Source organism: Sciurus carolinensis, chromosome 10 (assembly GCF_902686445.1).
Source record: "Sciurus carolinensis chromosome 10, mSciCar1.2, whole genome shotgun sequence".
Taxonomy (NCBI): Eukaryota; Metazoa; Chordata; class Mammalia; order Rodentia; family Sciuridae; genus Sciurus; species Sciurus carolinensis.
In genome coordinates this window covers 96791431-96814033 of record NC_062222.1, presented here as the reverse complement: position 1 = coordinate 96814033, position 22603 = coordinate 96791431, and the positions used below count along the sequence as shown (strand labels likewise).

General features: G+C 38.2%; 2 protein-coding genes and 1 non-coding gene across 3 annotated transcripts in view; all 3 read right to left on the bottom strand.

Moving 5' to 3' along the window:
• Nucleotides 1–659, bottom strand: part of Aasdh (aminoadipate-semialdehyde dehydrogenase) — a 31383-nt gene extending 30724 nt beyond the window's left edge. The window contains 1 exon segment of the mRNA XM_047567291.1: nucleotides 549–659. The gene's annotated coding sequence lies outside the window, so the exon portion shown is untranslated.
• Nucleotides 660–11904: 11245 nt separating this feature from the next.
• Nucleotides 11905–22603, bottom strand: part of Ppat (phosphoribosyl pyrophosphate amidotransferase) — a 39005-nt gene continuing 28306 nt past the window's right edge. Inside the window, exons 4-11 of the mRNA XM_047566863.1 lie at nucleotides 22451–22563; nucleotides 22198–22343; nucleotides 20849–20921; nucleotides 19474–19625; nucleotides 18873–19000; nucleotides 16697–16918; nucleotides 14706–14826; nucleotides 11905–13066 (exon numbers count right to left, since the gene is read on the bottom strand). Coding sequence (XP_047422819.1) covers nucleotides 12933–13066; nucleotides 14706–14826; nucleotides 16697–16918; nucleotides 18873–19000; nucleotides 19474–19625; nucleotides 20849–20921; nucleotides 22198–22343; nucleotides 22451–22563 — 1089 coding nt within the window. The 3' untranslated portion in view covers nucleotides 11905–12932. The remainder of the gene's footprint in view (nucleotides 13067–14705; nucleotides 14827–16696; nucleotides 16919–18872; nucleotides 19001–19473; nucleotides 19626–20848; nucleotides 20922–22197; nucleotides 22344–22450; nucleotides 22564–22603) is intronic.
• On the bottom strand, nucleotides 14511–14617 carry LOC124995184 (U6 spliceosomal RNA). Its single transcript, XR_007110655.1, has one exon. It is a non-coding gene; the product is annotated as a U6 spliceosomal RNA (small nuclear RNA).

Here is a 22603-nt window from a genome sequence, read left to right as displayed (position 1 = left end):
CAAAACACAAGAGGAAAGAAAGTGTTAACAAATTCTATTGCTTTAAGGACTCTTGCAATCACGTTTAGCAAAAACGCACTTTATAGCTTCCAAAACATTTCTTTCATTTATGCTCTGAAATCACATTAAGAGGTAACAGGCAAAGCAAGCTTCCTTTTTTTTTTTTTTTTTTTTAATGGTTGAGGCGGCATTTTGGATTGAGCCCAGGGGCGCTTTACCACTGAGCTACACCCCCAACTCTTTTTATTTTATGCTTTCAATTTTGAGATAGGTTCTTGCTAAATCGTTGAGACTGGCCTCAAACTTGGCGATCCTCCTTCCTCGGCCTCCCGAGTCGCTGGGATTACAGGCGTAGTTTACTTCCATTTAATGAGGGAATCGGTAGATCACACAGGTCACATTTAATTTGCACCTTACCAGTCCGCCAAACCCCACCAACTCAAGCCCTCGGTGAGTCAGTGGTTCTGAAGCTAAGCAAAGCTGTGCGGGGGTCGCCACCTTTCCCCTTCCTCGCACAGAACCCTGCCCGACACCCTGCAGCGACTCACTGAGAGGGTCTTCCAAAGACATCAGACCCACCCGGAACTTTTCCCAAAAGCCCAAGCAGAACACCCCTCACTGAGGAGTACCCAGCAGCCGTAAAGCTACACCGCCGTGCTTCTGGGATGACGTAAATCTTCCGTGTCGCTGGGATGACGTCACACCGGCGACCCTTTCGGAAGCTGTAGAGGAAACCAGCGGCGAGTTCGTGGGTTGTTGCTAACGGTTCTCGGCCTCGGTGCTGAGTCGAGTTACGGTGGGTGTCGGACAGGGACTGCAAGGACTTTGGAGCTGATCAGTGTAAAATATTACCTTTTACCACTTGCCAGGAAAACCCTGGACAAGAATCTTGAGTTTTGACCCGCTGTTTCTTCATTCATAAAGGGGGGCTAAAAATATCTCCTAAGGTTATGAAGAAGAAATCATTGTGAAATATGATAATGATTGGCTTCCATTCACTCGGCATTTTCTGAGAACTTTACCCAAGACTGGTGGGGACTATGCGGTGGCAAAACAACAAGCAAAGCTCCTGTCATGATGAAACTGACGTTTTAAGAAATCTGCAACTTTTAATCCAAGCAAGAAAAACCTCTACACAACCAGATTCTTCCAGTGTATCACGGGCTTCTCAAACTAACGAGACCTTTTTTGGGGAGAGGGGGAGTCCCTAAACACGTGCCTTGTCTTTGGGAATGACACCATAATCTACTCAGCATGCTGGTTAATTTCACCTTTCTTACCCTCTCATAGTCCTTCAAGACCCTGTGACCTCCAGTTCCAGATGTGGAGTGCACAGTAATTATAGGCATGTGCCCACAGTGTCCACTGGGATGATGTTTAAAGAAAAAAGAAAAGGTGTTCTGGCCTGGTGATGCATGCCTATAATCCCAGCAATTTGGAAGGCTAAGGCAGGAGGATTGCAAGTTTGAGGCCAGCCTCAGCAATCTAGATAGGCCCTAAGCACCTTAAACTGTCTCAAAAAGGTCTGAGGATGTTAGAGCTGGGACCTTCTGGAAAACTAAGACACCTTTTTAAGACACCCTTTTAAGCCCTGATTCTTGCCATCAAGTCAGAAAGATTTCAGATGTGTTGCTTAGAGTAACAGGCATGAGTTTATTGAAGGGACAGGAAAAGAGGGAACACACTCTAAGGAGAGAGTGGGTCCTCTCAGAAGAGAGATAGCATGCCTCTCCTACACTCCAGTTTTATTGTGGATCTCAGAGAAGTTTCCAGAGAGTCCTTCCCAGTTCCACCTCTTGACTTTTGACTGACAGCAAGATAACATCAGACTTTCAAGTTTCACTGCCATGACAACTCTAGGTCACTTTGACCTAATTGGATTCTTAACCATTAATTCTTACAGATTTTATCATTAGGAGGAATTATCCTTATCTCCCTGAGTTTCAGGATCTGGTCTGCGAAAAGGGTGACAAAAGTCTACTCTTCAGCCTAACTTGGGTTTCCCTTATCCACATTACTTGGGACCTACATTTCTCCTGCAGATAATAGGTAGTTTGCTGAGGAATTTGACATATCTTGTCCACTTAAGCCAGGTAGGCAGGGCTGTAGGTAAATTGCTTCTTGGAAAAGATAGCATGTGGGGGTCAGCACAGTGATCCTATTTTATAGAATTAGTCCCTTAACCTCATGTTCCCACCACTCACATCTATCTGTACCCTATCATATGTACTCAATGGTAAAGTGTTCCCAATACAGATAAAAAAATTAAAATTCCTGAACCTCATTCTCAGACACTCTGAATGTTTTCCACTGAGGGTCCTAGAATTTACATCTCCAAAATGTCATCATCATTTCCATTAGTGCTCCCTTAGTTCAGGTCTTCTCATCAGCTTTTTTGTAAAGACTTTCCAGTCTTGCTTGGTTCCAGTTGACTCAGTTGCTGCCACAGTGCTCTCTTTTATTATTGCAATATCATCTTTCAGCTTTGATATTAATACTTTTAAAGAGTGTTTTTTCAGGACTCGTTTCTTTCAAATTTGTTTTTCTTCTATTGGGTTTTTCCTTCTATTGGTTTTGAGCTGTCTTTCACGTTAGAGGCTTTCCTAACATGTTAGGGATCCTTGATTACTTGTTCATACTTAAAAACTGAAAGTTCTGAGTCCCTCTGAAGAGCAATTCAGGGAGGAATTTATTTGTTTTTGGTGTCATTTTTTTTCTTGGGATTGAACCTAGGGGTGCTCTAGCACCAAGCTAAATCCACAGCTTTTTTTTTTTTGTTTGTTTGTTTTTTTTTTTTTTAATCCTGGGACTATTTCCTGGAAAAGATGGTTTGTTTTTCTTACAGCTACTTCCTTCTCACCTCCCTACCATTTCCCTAATCTGTTCCTCTACCTCTAACATCCTTTCTTTTTGTACTCTAAATTCTACAGAAAGCCCTCAGCAATGCCTCTTTTCTCCTAGTTTTAAAGTTAATGTTTATCTAAAAAGAAGATGCAGATGCTGACCCCAGGTCAGTGCTCCCTTTGATATTATAAGGAGATCACAAATGCCGTGATGTCCAGGAAAGGTGAAACCCGTGAAATTCCTCTTTTTGCCCTAATATCCCCCTCCCATAAAAAACTTTTCTATGTCCTTGATCCCCCAGAAGACGGACATGAGATAAGTCTCTATTTTCCTCAGAGCTGGCTTTGAATAAACATGTTTTCTGACCCAACTGAGTTTTTAGTGGAACAACAACATGTAAAGCCTTTCCCTCCTCCTCAGACAAATTTGTTGAAAATCAAGAGGGAGAAGTGTTCTCAATTCAGTATTAATTTCACTTAATCCTCCTCTCTTAGATGTCCTGTGCCTTCTGATACAAAGACCCTGTTTTACTTTCCCCAGAACAAAAAAAAAACCCTTCAGCATTAGGTTGGGGAGAGGGAGGGTGGTAAAAGGATATAATTCATTCCTAAATAAACGTTCATTTCTTTTAGTTGCCCTATTCACCCCCTACTTCCAAGAAAACAGTTTCTGATCCTTTCAGAGGGTTCTCTGGTGCAACTCGGAGTGCCTATTGGCTTGGCTCCTGACTGGCTTAGCATTTAGCTGATCCAAATCAAAGTCAAAAGCAGGAACCATGGTGGAACAAAAAAGCTGGGACAGTGAAATAAACCCTTGGGCACCATAAAACTATGACCTGTAGCATGGCATGTTGCTTCTCTGCCTCGTGCTGTTTTGTCCGGTCATGAGACCTTGATAAAATCATAGAAAGTTTGCACATGATGAAATTGTTACTGGGGAAAAACCTAAAGAAACCCTCTAGAGCTTCACCTGTTCTTAGTCAATTTAACTTAAAAAACGGAATCACACAGTTGGGTAATAGACTAGTTTCACATTAGTTTTACTGTGGATTATCTCTGACCTATGGGTTATGATGATAATGGTTGCTTAGGCTACTTTTCAAGGGCTTGAAGGCCACTTTTGCTGAAAACATTGACTCTTCAATTGACCTTGCAGATGTCTGATGTGTGGTTGGAACAGTATAAAAAAGACCTGGCATCTGTCTTCATATTGCATTTGTCCCCTTTGCTGCCCTAACTTTTGGGTCAGGTTATACTCAGCTCTGCGTGTAGACATGATCAGTGCCCGTCAGAGCTGGTGTGTATTTTCTTCCACCCCACTCTTGTGCATTTTCAGCAACTCTAGCAGCCCGCAGTCCTTCAGTCTTATCCCAAGGAATCACAAGGCCAGGATATTTGCACAGGCTTATGGCACCAGCTGTAAGAAAGTAATTCAAGTTTGGACAAGTTGACCATTACTGCCTGGTAGTACAAGTCTGTGCAAAGAGAAACATCTTTTGGAATGTTGCCCCTGGCCAGTGGAAAATTGACTTTAGCCTACCCCAGAAAATCAGTAAAAAAAACATGTCTCCCTTCAGTTGGAGCCCTAATGAAAGCCGTGCCTCTCTGTGCTCCTGCTATCTTGGCTCAGTTTAGTTTCTGTTGTCACTGAATCAGAAGTTCTTGTCTCTGGTAACACAAATAGCTGAGCCCTTTGCTATTGACTTTAGAACTTCATTTCTAGGGCAGGCCATATAGCCCACCTGATAGAGTGCCTGCCTCTCATGCTGGAGGCCCAGGTTCGAGTCCCCAGCACTGTGGGATCCTGGAAAATACAGGCAAACAAAACTTCATTTCTATTATTTATTTCCCTTTACCCTTGAGAGTCTATTACTCTTTTTACCCAAAATACTTATGGCAGGTAAGATTTTGTAAGTAATAAATTAGCCCTATTTTAGTAAAAAAATAAATAAATAAAATAAAATAAATTTTTAAAGTAAAATCTCTTTGCTAGGGACTCAATGGTAGAGCATTTCAAAGTCCTGGGTTTGAGACCCAGCACAGGGGTGGAGGGATCCATTCACTCTCACTTTCAGGGAGTCTCAAAGAGCAAATGGAAACGACTGTGTTCAAGACACATTTTGGTTAGGTATGATGGTGCACACCTGTAATCTCAGCTAGAGCAACAAGAAGATTTCAAGTTCAAGGCTAGTTTGGGCAATTTAGTGAGAACTTGTCTCAAAATTAAGCTTTTTAAAATAGGGCTTACCCAGCCACGAGTACAGCCCTGGGTTCAATTCCCAGTAAAGCACACAGATACTTTCTGAGCTGGTGGTAATCCAGACTGATCATTCCAAAACATACCAGATCAGGCATAGCACCCTCCTGCTAAGAGCATAAGAAGCTTCAGTGGTCTTACTGCCTGCATCATACCATTCAGAGTCTGGCAAGGGAAGCAAGTATTCTGAAACAGGTCCCATGTATGAGAACCAGTCACAAGGTGCTATGAGACCAGAGAGTTAGACTCATTGCCTACATCCTAACATTTAGACTCTTAAGCAAGGTAAGCAAGTGTTCTGGGATGACCACTGTCAGTTTATGAGAACTGGCCAAAGTGCCATGAGACTGGAAAATGGTCAACGGATGCAGAATTGCATAGACTGCAATTTACTGGGGACTTATTGGCAGAAACCTGATTCTAGGTCACAGTAAGACCAGTGGATCCTCATGCTTTGGTTTAGAAGAAAGAGGCATATATAGATAGGACAAAAGTGATTTCATCTAAGCTAAAAGGGACCTGGTTTAGCTCAAACTAATGTAAAAGATTTCAGGTATATTCCTGGCATTGATGGCAACAGGGTTTGCATTGTAAAGGTCTAGTGCTTCTCTAATGGTTTTGTCTATTTATAGTATGCTGGGAAACCATGGAGGGAATACAGACCAGGGCTACTCAAGAACAGTCATGGTGGTTACAACTCAAGATGGTTGTAGTCAGGTCTAGCTGAATCCCTACATTAAACTGCTTCATTATCTTTCTAGCATGACCTCTCAAAGTTGGTCACTGCTCCCCTACTCCCATCTCCCACAGGCCCTACTCCTGTTACTATGAGCTCTGGCCACAATGAGATGCTTGGAAGTCTGGAGCATACCAAGTCCTCCCTACATTTCCACACTCATGCTTTGACTGGATCTCCAGTCGAAATACCCTTCTCTCCAGATGCCTACTATTCCCTCCCCGAGGGGGTAGGGGACTCAAACCCAGTAGCTGCATGACTGAGCTACATCATTAGTCCTTAAAAAAAAAAAAAAAAAAATTGAGTCTTGCTAAGTAGCTGAGTTGCTGGGATTACAGGTGTTTACCACCATGCCTGGCTCCCCATGCCTACTTCATAAATGCAGTTTAGACTTCAATTCTTTTTTTTTTTTTTGTAGATGGACACAATACCTTTATTTTATTTATTCACTTTATGTGGTGCTGAGGATCGAACCCAGTGCCTCACATGTGTTAGGCAAGTGCTCTACCACTGAGACACAATTCCAAGCCCTAGATTTCAATTCTTCAGCAATATCTTTCTTCAAGTCCTTGAGGATTTACCCATCCCCTTCAACCCCTATCCCACAAACCCAGTATACTTTGTTGAGGGCCCATTTGGGTCCTGAAGGTCCCTGAAAATTCTTGCTAGATATGCTGAGAATGCAAAGTGTGAACTTCTCTTAATCCAGGTCATTCTTCAGGGTTGTTTGAGATGACCAATTTCAGCATTGAAGTACTATCTTCCCCAGGAAAAGAGCGAGCTTATAAGTAGTGAAGCACTGTCCTGTACACAATCACTGTGCACATATCTATCCAGACATACTCCTGCCACCTCCATGGGATTTGGAAGCACGGGAAATGTACAAACATGAAGCTCTGCCTACTGCTTTTGCTGTAAATTATCAAGTTGTCTTAACTGGGTACAGTGGTACACACCTACACTTCCAGCTACTTGGGAGGCCAGAACAGGAGGATTGCAAGTGCAAGGTCAGTCTGGGTAATTTAGTGAGACCCTACCCCAAAATCAAAGTAACAGCTGGTGGGATGGCACACACTTGTGGTCCAGCAACTTGAGAGGCTGAGGTAGGAGGATTACCTACTCAATTATCAAATTGATAATTATCAAATTGATTACCTACTCAATTATCAAATTGATAATTTGAGGCCTGCTTCAGCAACTTAGTGAGACCCTGTCTCAAAATAAAAAAGGAAAAGGATCGGGGATATAGCTCAGTGTAAAGTGCCTCTATTTTCAATCTCCAATACCCACTTTAAAAAAAAAAAGGAAAGAAAAAGGTTGAGGAAATAGTTCAATGCTTGTGTGCTTGCCTAAGAAAGGCCTAGGGCTAAATTTCTACCATTGTGTGTGAGTCCACAATGGTCTTTCACCCAGGAATCTCCTTTTTCCACTGACCTGACACATTAACTAGTTTTTTTTTTTTTTTTTTTTTGGGGGGGGGATGCTGTGGATCGAACCCAGGGCCTTGTGCTTACAAGGCAAGCAGTCTACCAACCGAGCTATCTCCCCAGTCCCTTAACTAGTTATTTTTTATTAGCTTTTATGTAGGTTATAATTCCAGACCCGTTTCCCAACAGGAACATATACTTCTTACACTGAAAAGTAACTTGAGCAGAGATTTGTCTTATGTACCTGTTTCTCCAACTAATTTTACTGGGCTCTACTTCATTCATGTTCCAATTACAGGGAAGAATCAAATGCCTGCCCTACTGATACACTGACACATTCTGTTCATTTCACTGCTTCTCTTCACCCAATTACCTACACATTTCTCATGTGTCAATGAGTTTCCTTCAAAAATGTTTGTTTCAGCCCTGGCCAGTCTGTGTCACCTGCGGTCACGATTCTTATTTATTGAGAGCCGTCCCCATCCCAGAGCAGTTGCTGATCCCGAGCTGGGGGACGCGTTTCAGTGCTTGGAGGGACCTGCAGGGCTTTGTCCTCACAAGGCTCCGAGTACAGCAAATGGAGACCAAAAGAGCCAGGAAGGAATCAAAGAACAGAGGTAAATAAACCAGTCCTCATCAAAGTTCATCGGACCGACAGGGAGAGAAGGGTAGAGGAGAAGGCCCGAAAGAGGAGCAGGTAAGAGCATTTGTTCTTTGGCTGTGCATCCAGGTAACACTGTCTGACCCTAATTAACAAAAGGTTAGACCGTATTTTTAAGTCCCACAGACCAATGACAAATACCTTGTCTGCCCAAATGGACAGGGGCTTCTCCTCTTGTGCTTCTGAGACTGGAGTTGAAGAATGGACTTTAAGGTTGAAGCTGGTGCTATAGCTCAGTTGGTAGAGTGCTGCACAATCACAGGGGCCCTGGATTCAATCCCCAGAACCACAAAAAAAAAAAAAAAGAAAGAAAAAAATAATGGACTTTAGACTCCAGTACGTGATTTCAAGCCCCAGTACTGACAATGACTAGCTGAGAAGCTGCTCCCTGGGAACCTCAGTTTCATCTGTAAAATGGGGGTCTTGGGGCTGGGGAGATAGTTCAGCTGGTAGAGTGCTTGCCTTGCAAGCACAAGCTCCTGAGTTCGATCCCCAGTACTGCAAAAAAAAAAAAAAGGGGGGGGGTCTTGTAATAATTAAATGAGATAGTGTGTTTCTTACAAAAAAATTTTTTTTGTTTCAAAAATAATTTTGAAATTTCTTGATCCTATTCCTGAACAAGATTAGGTCCCTGTTAGGCATTTCTGTAGCACGGTACATTGTGCTCAGAAGGTAGAGAGAAAATTGGTGGGCTGACATTCATCCATGTGGGCATTTTGAGAAGTGACTATGGAAGCAAGAAAGAAGGGATGAGGAAGTCAGGCTGTTTGAAAAAGGATGAGTCTAGAGATTCTTCAGAGAAAAAGAACCAATAGAATATAAACCCAAAAAAGACTGATGTTTAAGGAATTGGTTCATGTGATTGTGGGGACTCAATAATGTGAATCTATGAAAGGCCAGTGGGCTGGAAATCTGGGCCTAAGAGTTGGGTTTGTATATCTAAGAATTCAAATTCCATGTCAGCAGGATGGAAACTCGGGATTTCTAGGTTGAACTGAGGATTCATCCCTTCCTCAGGAAACCTCCATCAGCTTCTTAAATTCCTCAAACTGATTGGATGAGGTCACACACATTGTGCAGGGCAATCTACTCACATGTCCTCTGATTAAATACCCTCACAGCAACATCTAGCCTAGAATTTGAACAAACAATTAAGCATATAGCATAGCCAAGTTGATACATAAAATTAACATTATTCCTATCATATCCTTTAGAATGTCAACACTGAGATCAGAGAAGTAATTTTCAACAAAGCAAATTCAATTTGTTGAGGAAGAGTGCTTGGGAACGCCTTCGTACATTTTTCCCATTTTCTCAAAGTGCGGAGAATTCAGCATTATCTGCAGGAGATTCCAAAGAGATTAAAGCATTGGTTCCTGACATACAACAAACTCCCTAGATATATGAGAAACAGTTCTGTACATAAAAATACAGATTTACATTGTATATTACACTTATTCTAGTGTGTCTTGTTAAGGAGCATGCAGCTTTTTCTGAAAAGAAGCCTGGGTGTTCATTTCCACTTCTTTAAGAACATGATGACAGTTTTCCTTAGAGACATTGACTAGGTTCTACTTGAATCCAAGAAGCAGGCATTAGAAAATTAAGGGATGCTATTGGTTCTAGGGCAAGATTTTGAAGCAATATGTATATGCTTAAATGTATCCTTTACCTGTTGAAATGGACTGTAGAGTCCAGGACAGGAGAATAAGTGATGTCTAAAAATTGGTACACTAAATAGTATGGGCTGTGCACTGTGGCATATGGCTATAGTACCAGCTACTTAGAAGGCTGAGGCTGAGGCAGGACTGCTTCAGCCCAGGAGTTCAAGGGCAGCCTGTGTAACACAGTACTGAGAGCTTCCATGTCTCGAACAAACAAACAAAAGACACCAAAATTATTTCTAATACAGACCAATACAGAAAAAGATTTAAATGTAGAGACACTGGAGAACATGGACTGCTATCTTTAAGTACAAGCAATACATTATTTAAGAGGTGGGACTCTGATGTCTTCATTATTTAAAATAGACTATTTTTTATAATAGTTTTAGGTTCATAGCAGAATTTATATGCCCTCTGCCCTCACATAACCTTCCCCATTATCAAAATCCCTCACTAGTGTGGCACATTTGCTACAGTACATTATAGTACCGTGCACAATTGATTTCAGTGCCCTAATAATCTTATTCCACCTATTCATCCTCCCTTCTCCACTAACCTACAGCAACCATTTCTTTTTATTGTCTCCCTGGTTTAGCTTTTTCTAGAATATTATATAGTTGGAATCATACAGTATGTAGCATTTTCAGACTAGCTTCTTTGACTTTCTAATATGTATTTAAATTTCTTCCATGTAATTTATTTTGATAGCTCATGTCTTTTTAGTACTACATAATAGTCCACTGTCTGCATGTACTATAGGTTATGCATCTATTGCCTTTGTTTTAAAAGCACTTGCCCAACACATATACGCTTTAAGAATCTAAGCCTCCTCATTCCCATAGTGTTTCCAAAGAACCTGCCATACTTAATTAACACTGCTTAATTAATACTGCATTTCTAATTATTTTGTCTCTCCTACTCTACCAGAAATTTAAACTGATTCATAAGCAATGGCCTATTTCTTGAAATGCCTGGATCAGAGACATAACATCTGAATAGGTGGTTCCAGCACAGAGCCTGGAAGTTGTCTTCATGCTATTTTTCATGATGCATTAACTATCACTATTTTGAAAAGCACACACACAAGCACACACATATGTAAACATACTTATTACATATATTTGTCATCAAGAAATCACAAAGAGGTCACAAAAAAGTAGGTTTATTTGAGTTCACAATGTAAATCCTGGGGAAACACATTTTTTTTCCTTTGTAATTTGCTTATATAAGTTCAAAAGTACTTAAACAACACTTGAAACCAAGTTGGTAAAAAAACTTGTAGTTTAATTCAACTTCAGAACTTGTGACATAAAAGACCATGATGGAGAAATATCAAGAAATTTGTAAGGGGAGGGGAAAAGGAGGGGATAATGAACTGAAATTGATTTCCATGCATGTATGAGTTTGTTGGGATGAACCTGACTAATATGTAAAACTGTAAACCTCTAAAAAAAAATTGGAGAAACAAACTGTCACAGTATTATTTTCCTTTATAAAAGCATTTCAATAAAACAAAATAAAACTATGGAAAACACAGAAGTCAAATCAGAGATTTTGGTTTAATACTTTCCCTGAGTCTCTTGTTTTTGAAAATCAAATTTAAGTAAGGCAATTTCAAAAATGACCCATAGGTCTCACCTCCTCCATGCTTCCATGGGGAATGCATTTAAGACAAGAGGCTACACATGCTGGAATGGTCCCAGGGCTTTGAAATGCCAGTTTGCCTGTGTCACTGCCATAGGGTTCAGATGCTACTGACATATTAAAATCCTACCAACATTTTATCTTGACCTGTCAATAACACATGGGACTATAGAGCAAGGGCAGACAAAACAATTTTAGTTATTAATAAATATTAAATTCCTAAATGTATTTGGACACTATATACATCAAATTATGGTAACACATAAACAAGCTTGTTTGTTTTAAAAATCTTATATAAACAGGAGTTGGTAGGCAAATCATCTCAATCTTCTAAATATGAGTTACAAGAAAAATACTAAAAAAAAAAAAAAAAAAAATCATTAGATACTAATAAAACAAAGTAGAAAAAAGTGATTGTAAGTTGATGCTTGCATATGGGTATTCTAAATCCCAAAAAGCAATTTTCTGCTTCATCATTAAACAAAAGTGACGCCTACCATGTTTCTATTTGATCACTTAGTTCAATCATTTGTATGTGGATACATATATACGCCTGTAATCCCAGCAGCTCGGGAAGCTGAGACAGGAAGATCACAAATTCAAGGCCAGGCTCAGCAAGTTAACCACGCCCTAAGCAACTCTGTGAGACCCTGCCTCAAAAAAACAAAAAACAAAAAACTAAAAATGGCTGGGAATGTGGCTCAGTGGTTAAGTGCTCCTGGGTTCAACCCCTAGTATCCCCACCAAAAAGGGTTCATTGAATTTTTAAAATGTATTATTTTTTCAAAATTTACTAGGTTACTTGCTGGGCTTATATTGTTGGGCACTAAATATTACAGTTAATATTTTCTAGTCAAATGTAGGAAATTTTTTTCCCACAGGTACATTTTTACAACCATTCTCAAAGGGATCTCAAAGAGAGATGGCATGGATCAGCCAAATTGTATATCTCCCTCCATCATAATGAATCTCAATTGCAAACTAATTTTAAAAAAGGCTAATTACCATTCACTTTTCAAAAGCTAATGATTATGACTATATTAAAATCTGAGTGAAATGTTGGCTCTAAGCACCAAAAGTCTAGCACTTATTCACATTCCTATCAATGATTAATAATTATAAATACCTCATTCATAGGTGGGGAAACTGAGGCACAGAAAGATTATGTTGTTCTTTTTTTCAAAGAGTTGTCTAAAGTTAGAGAAGCCAAGGTTGTAACTACAGTCAGAACTGCAGAGGCTAGAAAACTATGGGGTATAATAGATTCAAACTTCGCATGAAATGTTTTTAACTCACCTGTCCTGCCTCTACCACAGCTCCTGTCTGAAGTTTAACTTCTCACAAACACTTTAAGCATGGACTTGGCAAATGCCACTTATCACCTGCCTTCTCTACAGGTGAAAAAGTCTAGCCAAGGCCTCTTAGAAAAGAATACCACAAGTTGTATTATATGCAATTAGCAAGGTTCAATTATAGCACTTTGGTACCCTTTACAGAAATTTAAAAAACTCTCAAAACTTATAAAGGAAAACACAAGCATGTGGCATTATATATTTTACCAACTGAGAAAACAGTAAGGTGTAACCATTTCACTCCTTGACCAATTTTCTATCTTCAGCAACATAGCTGCCCTTTCCCACTACCATTCCAGCTCTACGGGATATTTTCCAGTGAGACAAGCTGTACAATGACCATCCTTTTCAAAACATTCCAATCCATTTCCATTTTCTTGAATCATATATCATTCCTTTCTCTTTTTGTTTTTTAAATTTCATTCCTTCTTGTACAGATGAAACCAGTCCTTCTACTGACAGATACACAACACTGTTTGCTCCTACAGGAGGAAAGTGGAAAAAACGAAAAGGTTATGAGGCTTTTAAAAAAAAAAAAAAAAAAAAAAGGCAAACTTCAACAGAGCATAGTTACAAACAGCATCATTTAAGCCAGGTTTAAAAGTTTTCCTTAGGCCTTTCTTAAAAAGAAGAAAAGAAAGAGAGGGAGGTAAAAGAAAAGAAATCGAAATGCAAATCATTTATTTTTAAAGTTTTCATAGGAATTTAGAGGATAACAATTTAAAACAGTAGGAATACTTCAAGACTAGAAGGCTTGAGGAATAATATCAATAGAAAAAACTTTTTTTTTCCTTTTTTTGGGAGGAGGGGGACAGCGCTAGAAAGTGAACCCAAGACCTTGTTTAGCCTCTAATTAAAGTTCAAAAGGGGGCTGGGGAGATAGCTCAGGCAGTAGAGTGCTTGCCTCTCAAGCACAAGGCCCTGAGTTCGATCCCCAGCACCGCAAAAATAAATAAATAAATAAATAAATAAATAAATAAAATGTAAGTTCCAAAGGCACTCGCCTTTTATTCCTCATCTATGAGATGGGGGAAACAAACACCACTTAACTGTGAATTTATGACAATACGGATAACACATGCAGTATAGTCCTGGCAGAGAGTGAGTGGTTACAATATGGTACCTATCAGGGTGATATTCAAAATATGTAATCCATAAGGCAAAGGTGGACGAGTCAAATGAAATGTCTGCTACTAGTGTGGAGGTACAATGACTGGACATTATGTGGCACTAAATGGTTCACATATCTCCTGATTTGTGAAATAAAGATGTCTCAGGGAGGATAACAGATTCTAAGTCTCCTTATCTCATATTAAGAATTATTCTGTTAAAATCCATGAAAAAATTCTTTCTTTCCTTGGGATTTGACCATTGGGTCAGATCTGATATAATTTACTTTTCTCATCATTTTTCTTAGGATCTTAACGTTCAGAATCTCTAGCTCATATAATTGCTATTCATTCTACCTATAAATCCATTCTTCCTTCTCTGGCCTCACCTTGGCCTAGCCCTCCAACAGCCATGGGGTCTACAAAGTCTAAAACTACCACTGTTCAAAACAGTGCTCACTATCTGCTTAACATATATGATATAATCAGGGTTATTAACATATTGAACATCATTCAATGTTACTAACAAATTCACTTAATTTTTTTTATTGTAAACAAATGGGATACATGTTGTTTCTCTGTACATGGCGTAAAGGCACACCATTTGTGTAATCATAAATTTACATGGGGTAATGTTGTTTGATTCATTCCCCTTCCCCCCACCCCTCCCACCCCTCTTTTCCCTCTATACAGTCCTTCCTTCCTCCATTCTTGCCCCCCTCCCTAACCCTAACTCTAACCCTAACACTAACCCCTCCCACCCCCCCATTATGTGTCATCGTCCACTTATTAGTGATATCATTCGTCCTTTGGTTTTAAAAATATGGAACACTTCACGAATTTGCGTGTCATCCTTGTGCAGGGGCCATGCTAATCTTCTCTGTATCGTTCCAATTTTAGTATATGTGCTGCCGAAGCGAGCACTCAACTTAATTTTTATTGAACGTAGAAAGGCCAACAAGTTTTAGATTTTCTTTCAATAAACAACGTTTACAGAAATTTTAATACCTACCTAAATATTCTGCAAGACGATCAAATTCTGGTTTATTGGCAATAAGCTCTTCTTTTGTGGGAATGTTTATTCCCATGAAGCATGGGTATCGAATTGGTGGTGAAGCTACTCGAATGTGTACCTTGGAAAGAAAGCATTTCACATACTCACAGAAAGAATAACTACACAAAAATTTCCACTGATCAAATCCAAAATAAAGTTGTTTTCTAGCACATTTACTAATGACATGGCAATAAGGAAAACTATAAAATTTGTTTCAATGAATAATAGACATTTTTTTTCTCATGTCACTGATAAGGAATCTTTTTTCAGATCTCCTATTTCTCATTTAATGTCTTTATTGTCCTAGTGCTACTGTTATTTTCTCTTATAATACCTGAGTAGTACTTTTGCCTACCTCTTAAAATATTAAAAAGAAAGATATGATCTAGCAGATCATAACAAAGACCTTACTACCAAACAGAGCTAATTTTGTCTATTATTATTTCTGCCTTTTGTTAGGTCCATTTACATAGTCATATTCAGTGTCCACTTTTTTTTTTCTTTAAAACTTTATTTTTCTTGATTTTATTTTTTTGGCTTGCAGTACTGGGGATTGAACCCAGGAATGCTGTATCACTGAGCTACATTCTCAGCCCTTTTTATTTTTAGTCTGAGACAGGAGTGCTCAGTAAGTTGCTCAGGTTGGCCTAGATTTGCGATCCTTTTTCCTCAGTCTCCTGAATAGCCGGGATGACAGCATGTATCCTGCGCCCAGCTCTGCACAGTTCTTAATGGCTGCATATGTCACCACACTGATCACTTTACTATTCTACTGGCAGATACTAGAGCCATTCCAGATTTTTTTTTTTTTGGGTCCATTCGTTTTACTATTGTAACAGACGTTGTATTTACTTTATACCTTTGTTTGTACTATATAATTTTCAAACAACTTTGAAGAATATCTAATCATTACCAGTCATAAAAAAAGGCTGGAAAATTATAATCATAATTATCTTGAAACTTCTAAATAGAGTCTTACTGCTTTCCATCCCATTTTCTCCTACAATTTTATTTTTAGCTTTGCTCTACTGTTTATTATAAATGACATCTCACTTATATAATCTGACCTACTAAAATATTTAAAGTTAAAATAAGCTTTGAAGTTTAAAAATATAACAACAGAGGCATACCCTGAAGATATTACAGGTTTGCATCTGGATTATCATGAAAAAGTGAACAGAGCAAAAAAAGTAAACCACACAATTTTGTTTTGGTTTCTCAGAGCAAGTAGGACATCTTCACTATATTAAAAAAAAAAAAAATTTTTTTTTCCACTGCTGGGTATAGAATCCAGGGCCACACACAAGGTAGTCATGTGGTCTTCCATTGAGCAGCATCCCTAGACCTATACTGTAGTCTTTTAGGTGGGCAATACCAATATGTATAAAAAAAAAAAAAACAATATACATAAATTAAGAAACACTTTATTAGCTGGGTGTAGTAGTGGATGCCTGTAATCCCAGTGGCTTGGGAAGATGAGGCAGGTGGATTGGAAGTTCAAAACCAACTTCAGCAATTTAGCAAGGCCCTAGGCAACTCAGCAGTAGAGCACTTGCCTAGCATGTGTGAGGCACTGGGTTTGATTCTCAGCACCACATAAAAGTGAATAAGTAAAAGTATTTTAAAAAGGGTCAAATTTATTACACTGGAATTGACTGTTCCCCCAGCCCCCTGTTGTACTTTTCAAAATTAATCTTCTAATTATTTTTGCAAAATTATCCTTAAACTTTTTTATTTAGCTCTTCGTCTTTCAAGGGCTTAGTGTACACACAAGAGTGGCTATTACATGTTCTACAAATTGCCACAGTGAGTTGTAAAACAAACTGATATGAAAAGTTAATTTATCATATTGACCTATCTATCCACTTTGATTCACTATACTAAATGTCAATTTTTACTGCTAATATTGTATTGTTAATTATTGATGCTTTGGGATGTTTTAATCTTACCTCTTTTGCACCAGATTCTTTGAGCAATTTTATTATAGGTGAGATGGTATTGCCTCTCACAATTGAATCATCTATAAGAACAATTCTTTTGCCTTTAAAGTTGTCGGACAATACTCCAAATTTTTTGGCAACACCAAGTTGTCTTAACCTCATGTTCGGCTGAATGAAAGTTCTTCCGACATACCGGTTTTTACACAGCACCTCCACGTATGGAAGTCCACACTGAAAGGGGAGACATAAAAAATGAGCAGTAATACACACTGTACTCCAGGCTCTGTTGTTTTTTTTTTCTCTAGATAGTTCTAGCATTTTAATACATAGATAAAACTGACAATTTGGTGGTTGTTACAAACTTGCCATTATCAGAGTATAATTTTATTTTACTAAACTGTGAAGAGGGAAAAAGAAGGGAAACTCTCACCAAAAGTAATATAGTTTGTGAGAAAACAATCCATCTTGCTAGAATTTTAATGCCTCTCTTTATTCATGACCCTTTTGATTTTATTTTTTGAGATAGGGACTTGCAGGTTTGCTGATGCTGTCCTCAAATTTAAATTAGGCACCTGCCTAATGCTGCTCTCCTAAACATGATCATTCCTCTATCTTGGAAGAGAATACAAATTACTGTGAGAAAAATTCACATATTTAAAAACTATTGGCATAAAAAAAAACAGGCTAAGGAGAGGCTCTTTAGGTACAGGAAAATTAGTCATCCATTTCTCAAGGTAACCTTTTCAAAAATATACGTATATTGTTTCTTTTAGAAACTAATGAAACTATCTTCTATGGTTTGTCCCCTGAAGGTTCATGTGTTAGAGGCATGGTCCTCTGTGTGGTAGAGGTAGTGTGGAATCTTTAAAAGGACAGGGTCTAATGGCGGTCCTTAGGTACGTGTGTGGAGAGGGGAGTTACAGGGCAAGGGCTGTCCTCAGAAAGAATTGATAGCTCTCAAGGGTCCTTCAGGGTCTTGAATTGGCCTTGAGAGAGCGAGTTGTTATAAAACCTGAGTCTGAACCCTGAATTGCTCTCTGGTTTCCAGTCTGGAGATGCAATCTCTGGTTTTTTGTCACTGTGGTTTCATCTGCCATGAGGCACTCACCAGAAATAAACTAAGACTGGTACCTTACCCTTGAACATTCAGAATTATAATCTAGACAAACTTTTCTTTTTTACAAAGATTCCCAGACTCAGGTATATTTCATTATAACAATGGGAAACTGCTAATATAATATACTATCCAAGACAGTGAATATTAGGGATTACTGTAGGGTTACTCACTGTACCTACACAATCACCTGGTTATAAAAAGTGAAATTAAGCAGAGCACTAGGAACATTATACAAAATGAACATAAACAGCTTTATTACCCAGACTTAGTAGGCAATGATATGCTAGTGTCTAATGAGGGTATTTCAAGTAGGAGGTGTTAATATACAAATACACATCCAGTATTCTTTATTTGAAATGTTTGTTGTCAAGAGGGTTTCAAATTTTAGGTTTAGAATAACCACATGTACAATGAGGTATTCTGGAGATGCAAACCAAGTCATCTAAGCAAGAAATTCATTTATGTTTCACATACATCTTGATGGCAATTTGATATAATATTCTTAGTGTGCCTGTGTTTTGACTATGACCTGTCACATGAGGTCAGGTTTGAAATTTTCCACTTGTGGTATTCAGTTGGTACTCAAAGTTTGGGTTTTTAAGATTAGAGATGCTCAACCTGCATTACCACTAAATTCTTTACATTTTCATGTTGATATCATTGATATCATTTTTTTTAAAAAATGAACAGGACCAGTAAGCATGGTAACACATGCCTGTAATCCCAACAATTTGGGAGGCTGAGGCAGGAAGATCACAAGTTCAAGGCCAACCTCGGCAACTTAGAGAGACCCTGTCTCAAAATAAAAAATGAGAAGGAGTGAGGATGTTAGTGATTGAGCACCCCTGGATTCAATCCCCACAAATAGTGCAAATTTCCTAGCCTTTGGGTGATGCTTTTTTTTGATCTTTAAAGGCTAGAAAATAAAAATTCTTCTAAAGAAGCCAAATAACCCCCAAAACCTTTCCTTTTGTTTATACTAAGTTGATGAGTTTTCCTTTATGGGTTAGAATTTTCGTATTCCACTGCTAAGAATGCAATTCCATGCAAATTAATTAAGAGAAATACCTTTCCTGCGTAACCAAGAGCAGCAGGTGTAGCAGATTCTGGAACAGTGCTAACCAAATCTGCATCCACAGGTGCTTCAATTGCCAGCTGTTGACCACAACGGAATCTAACTGTATAAACCATTTGGTCTGGTATGTTTGAAAAAGGAAATAGGTTATTTTTACTTAGTATAATATAATATTGCTACTCTAAAAAGATAATCTTAGAACATCATATAAAAAGAAAAGCAAACTTGCCTAGCATGCTCAAGGCCCTGGGTTCAATCGATAGTTAAAAAAAAAAAAAAAAAAACAGTATATACAAAAACAATAAAGTGGAAACACACAAATTTGGGAGTTCATTGTTGAACTGTGGTATTTAAAATTTTGACCTTAGTACAGATCTGAAAATCATAAGCATTATTTCTAATAAGAAAAATAATGTCTAAAACTTAAAAGGAAGAGAAACAGCAATCTAGTGATTTATGGATTCATTAGCATATCCAAAACATAAAACTATGTACCTTTAGGAGCCAGGTAAACCTTTGGGCCAAGAATTGCCATGTTTAGATGAGATAAATAAGAAATTTATATGAATAGTTAAAGAAAAGAAATTTACTTACCTTCAAACATACTATCTGGTCTTGCAAAATAAACATATTCAAAGATACAAAAAGCCACCGGGTTTCCTTCAGACCTTGATATGACATCAAGAGTTCGGACATTATGTCTGGATATTTCTACAATTTCCCCAGGCAAAACCTCACGGTAATATCTAAAAAGAATTTTTTTTTTTAATTACTTTTAATAACCAGTCATTAAGGCTGATGATAATATCAATTTAAAAACACACGGTTCCCTCCCTTATAGAGAAAAAATGGATTCCTTTAATATAAAGTCTAAAGATGGTGTTAAAAAACTAAAAGGTAATATGCCTCTAGCAGTAATTTCTATAAATCTTTGTATTATCCCTATATTCTAATTTAAAATTTTAAAAACGAAAGTCCTGGGTATGATGGTGCATGCCTGTTAATCCCAGTGACTCAGGAAGCTGAGGCAGGAGAATAAAAAATTCAAGGACAGCCTCAGCAATTTAGTGAAAGTCTTAGGGGACTATGTCTCAAAATAAAAATAAGGGCTAGGGGCAGGGGGAGTGTGATTGTAGCTCAGTGGTAGAGAGTCTGCCTAGTACATGGGAAGCACTGGATTCAATCCTCAGCACCACATAAAAATACATAAATTTAAAAAAAAAAAAAAAAAGGAACTGTGTCCATCTACAACTAAAAATATTTTATATTTTATAAAATGAATAAGAGTAGGGGATTTGGCTAAGTGGTAAAGCACCACTGGGTCAATCTCCAGTACTAAAAAAATTTAAAAAAAAAAAAAAAAAAAAAAAAGAGTTCTATCTTTTATTGGTTTTTGAAATAAAGAGTAAGAAAGTATTTTTTTAATTTTTTTTTTGTTGTCCATACACCTTATTTATTTATATGGTGCTGAAAATCGAACCCAGGGCCTCATACATGCTAGGCATGTGCTCTACCTCTGAGCTACAACTCCAGCCCTAAAAAGAGTATTTTTATTCTGACTTTAAAAACTTTTTCATTATAATGAGTTCTTAGAACATTCTTCCTTTCTTAGTCTCATGATATTTGATAGAAAGATGACACTTTCAAATTACAAGGTAACACTCATGTCAGTATAAGTGCTGAACGCAAATCTACATAACAAATGAACATGTTTTCTTATATATGTTAGAAAGAAAACTTTCATGAAGTAGCAAAAAGCAAGAGAAAATTTTCTTTTTAAACAACAACAAAAAAATCTTTTTTTTTTTTTTTTTTGAGTCAGGATCTTACTATCTTGTCCAGGCTGGTCTCAAATTCACAGGCTAAAGTGGTCTCAAGTAGCTGGACCACAGGCACCCATCACCATGCCCAGCTGAAAAATGTCTTATCAATGTGGAAAAAGATAAATGCCTAATGAGGTAAAACTTACCTTGCACCAATAGATAAAAAGCTACAAGATTCTGAAGACACCACCCATCCTTCTGTTTCTGATGTTTTTTTCTCTATAAAATCACAAAAGAATTCAGTTAATGGATTTAAGTAATTTTAAAAGAGGCTATTTCAACAGAACAGTTAAACACTAATAGATAAAGGAAAACAGCTCAAAGAAGAGTTGATCTTCATGACATTAAAATCACATGGTGGGACTGGAACTGTGGCTCAGTGGTACAGCACTTTCCTGGCATGTGTTGGAGGCCCTGGGTTTGATCCTCAGCACCGCATACAAATAAATAAATAAAATAAAGATCCGAAAACAACTAAAAAATATTTTTTAAAAAAGCACATGGATCTTTGTCTAACTTTAGCCATAGATAAGTAACAGTCCTCCAAAATTCCTACTGGTATTGATTTTTATGACTAAACAAGACATCTGAAAAGTCAAAAAGAAAATCACTAAAATCATACTGTAGAAATGAAAATGCTAAACAAAGGCTACAAATAGTTCAGACAGGAAAAAATAGGAATATCCATTAAATACATTAAAGTAACTCATTCTCTGAAATTATGGCATTTGCTAGTAAATGGATGGAAATGGAGAATATTATACTAACTGAATTTAGCCAAAGTCAGAAACTCAATGGTTAATGTTTTCTCTCATATGTGCAAGCCAGAGTAACATAAAGGAAAGGGGGAGGGAAGGATAGGATTACATAAAGAACTAATCAAATACAAATTAACAGACATGCAAAAAGAAGTCTAGTAGAGGAAGGAGAAAGGGGATGGGGATAGAAGAGAGGGAAAAGGGGGAGGAAAAAAGGGAATCATTAACTGAAACTGATTTCCATGCATGTATGAGTTTGTCTGGATAAAACCAATTACTATGTATAACCATTCAACTCTTGGGGAAGAAAGAGGGTGGTGGGGTGGGGGGACTCATTCTCAGATGTAGGAAAAGAAAACTACTTTTAAAACAAAATACCGAGCTGGGTGCCCTGGCACAGGCCTGTGATCCCAATGACTCAGGAGGCTGAGGCAGGAGGATCACAAGTTCAACGCCTGCCTCAGTAACTTAGCAAGGCCCCAAGCAACTTAGCAAGACCCTCTCTCAAAATGAAAAATAAAAAGGGCTGGGGATGTGGCTCAGTGGTTAAGTGCCCCTACATTCAATTCCCAGTACCAAACCCAAACAAACAAAAATCTAAAAATGCCATTTTTCTGTTTAACTAAATCCCTTCTCACTCATAACTTTCCTATACCTAAAGATTTCAGGGCTTGCTAGCAGTAGGGTAAGGACTTTGGAAATTGCTATGAACTTATATTCCTTCTGCAGTCCCTTACCTTTGTCATTTATATCAGAAACCGGAATAAGTCGACCAATGCATAGAGGACGATTTCCATAAGGATCCCGAACTGCATAAATAACATCTCTGTGCATTATTAGCAGGGAGTATGCTGTGGGTGCTTCCTTCATCAAGTTTTTAATCCTGGAATGGATTAATTAAATGACTGAATAAATCACTTCCATTATAAACATATTCATATCAAAGCTCACATTACCAGAGCTAAAAGAATACTCCATATTTACAGTTACCTTGCCACCCAGTCTGGGGTGTCATCTTGTTCCTGAGGAGGGGTATACGCCAGTAACTGGGTTATCATTTCACTATCAGAGCTGGTGGATAGACCAACACCATGACGCAGAAGCTATACAGAAAAGAAAACTTTCATTAGCAAGCAAGCTCCA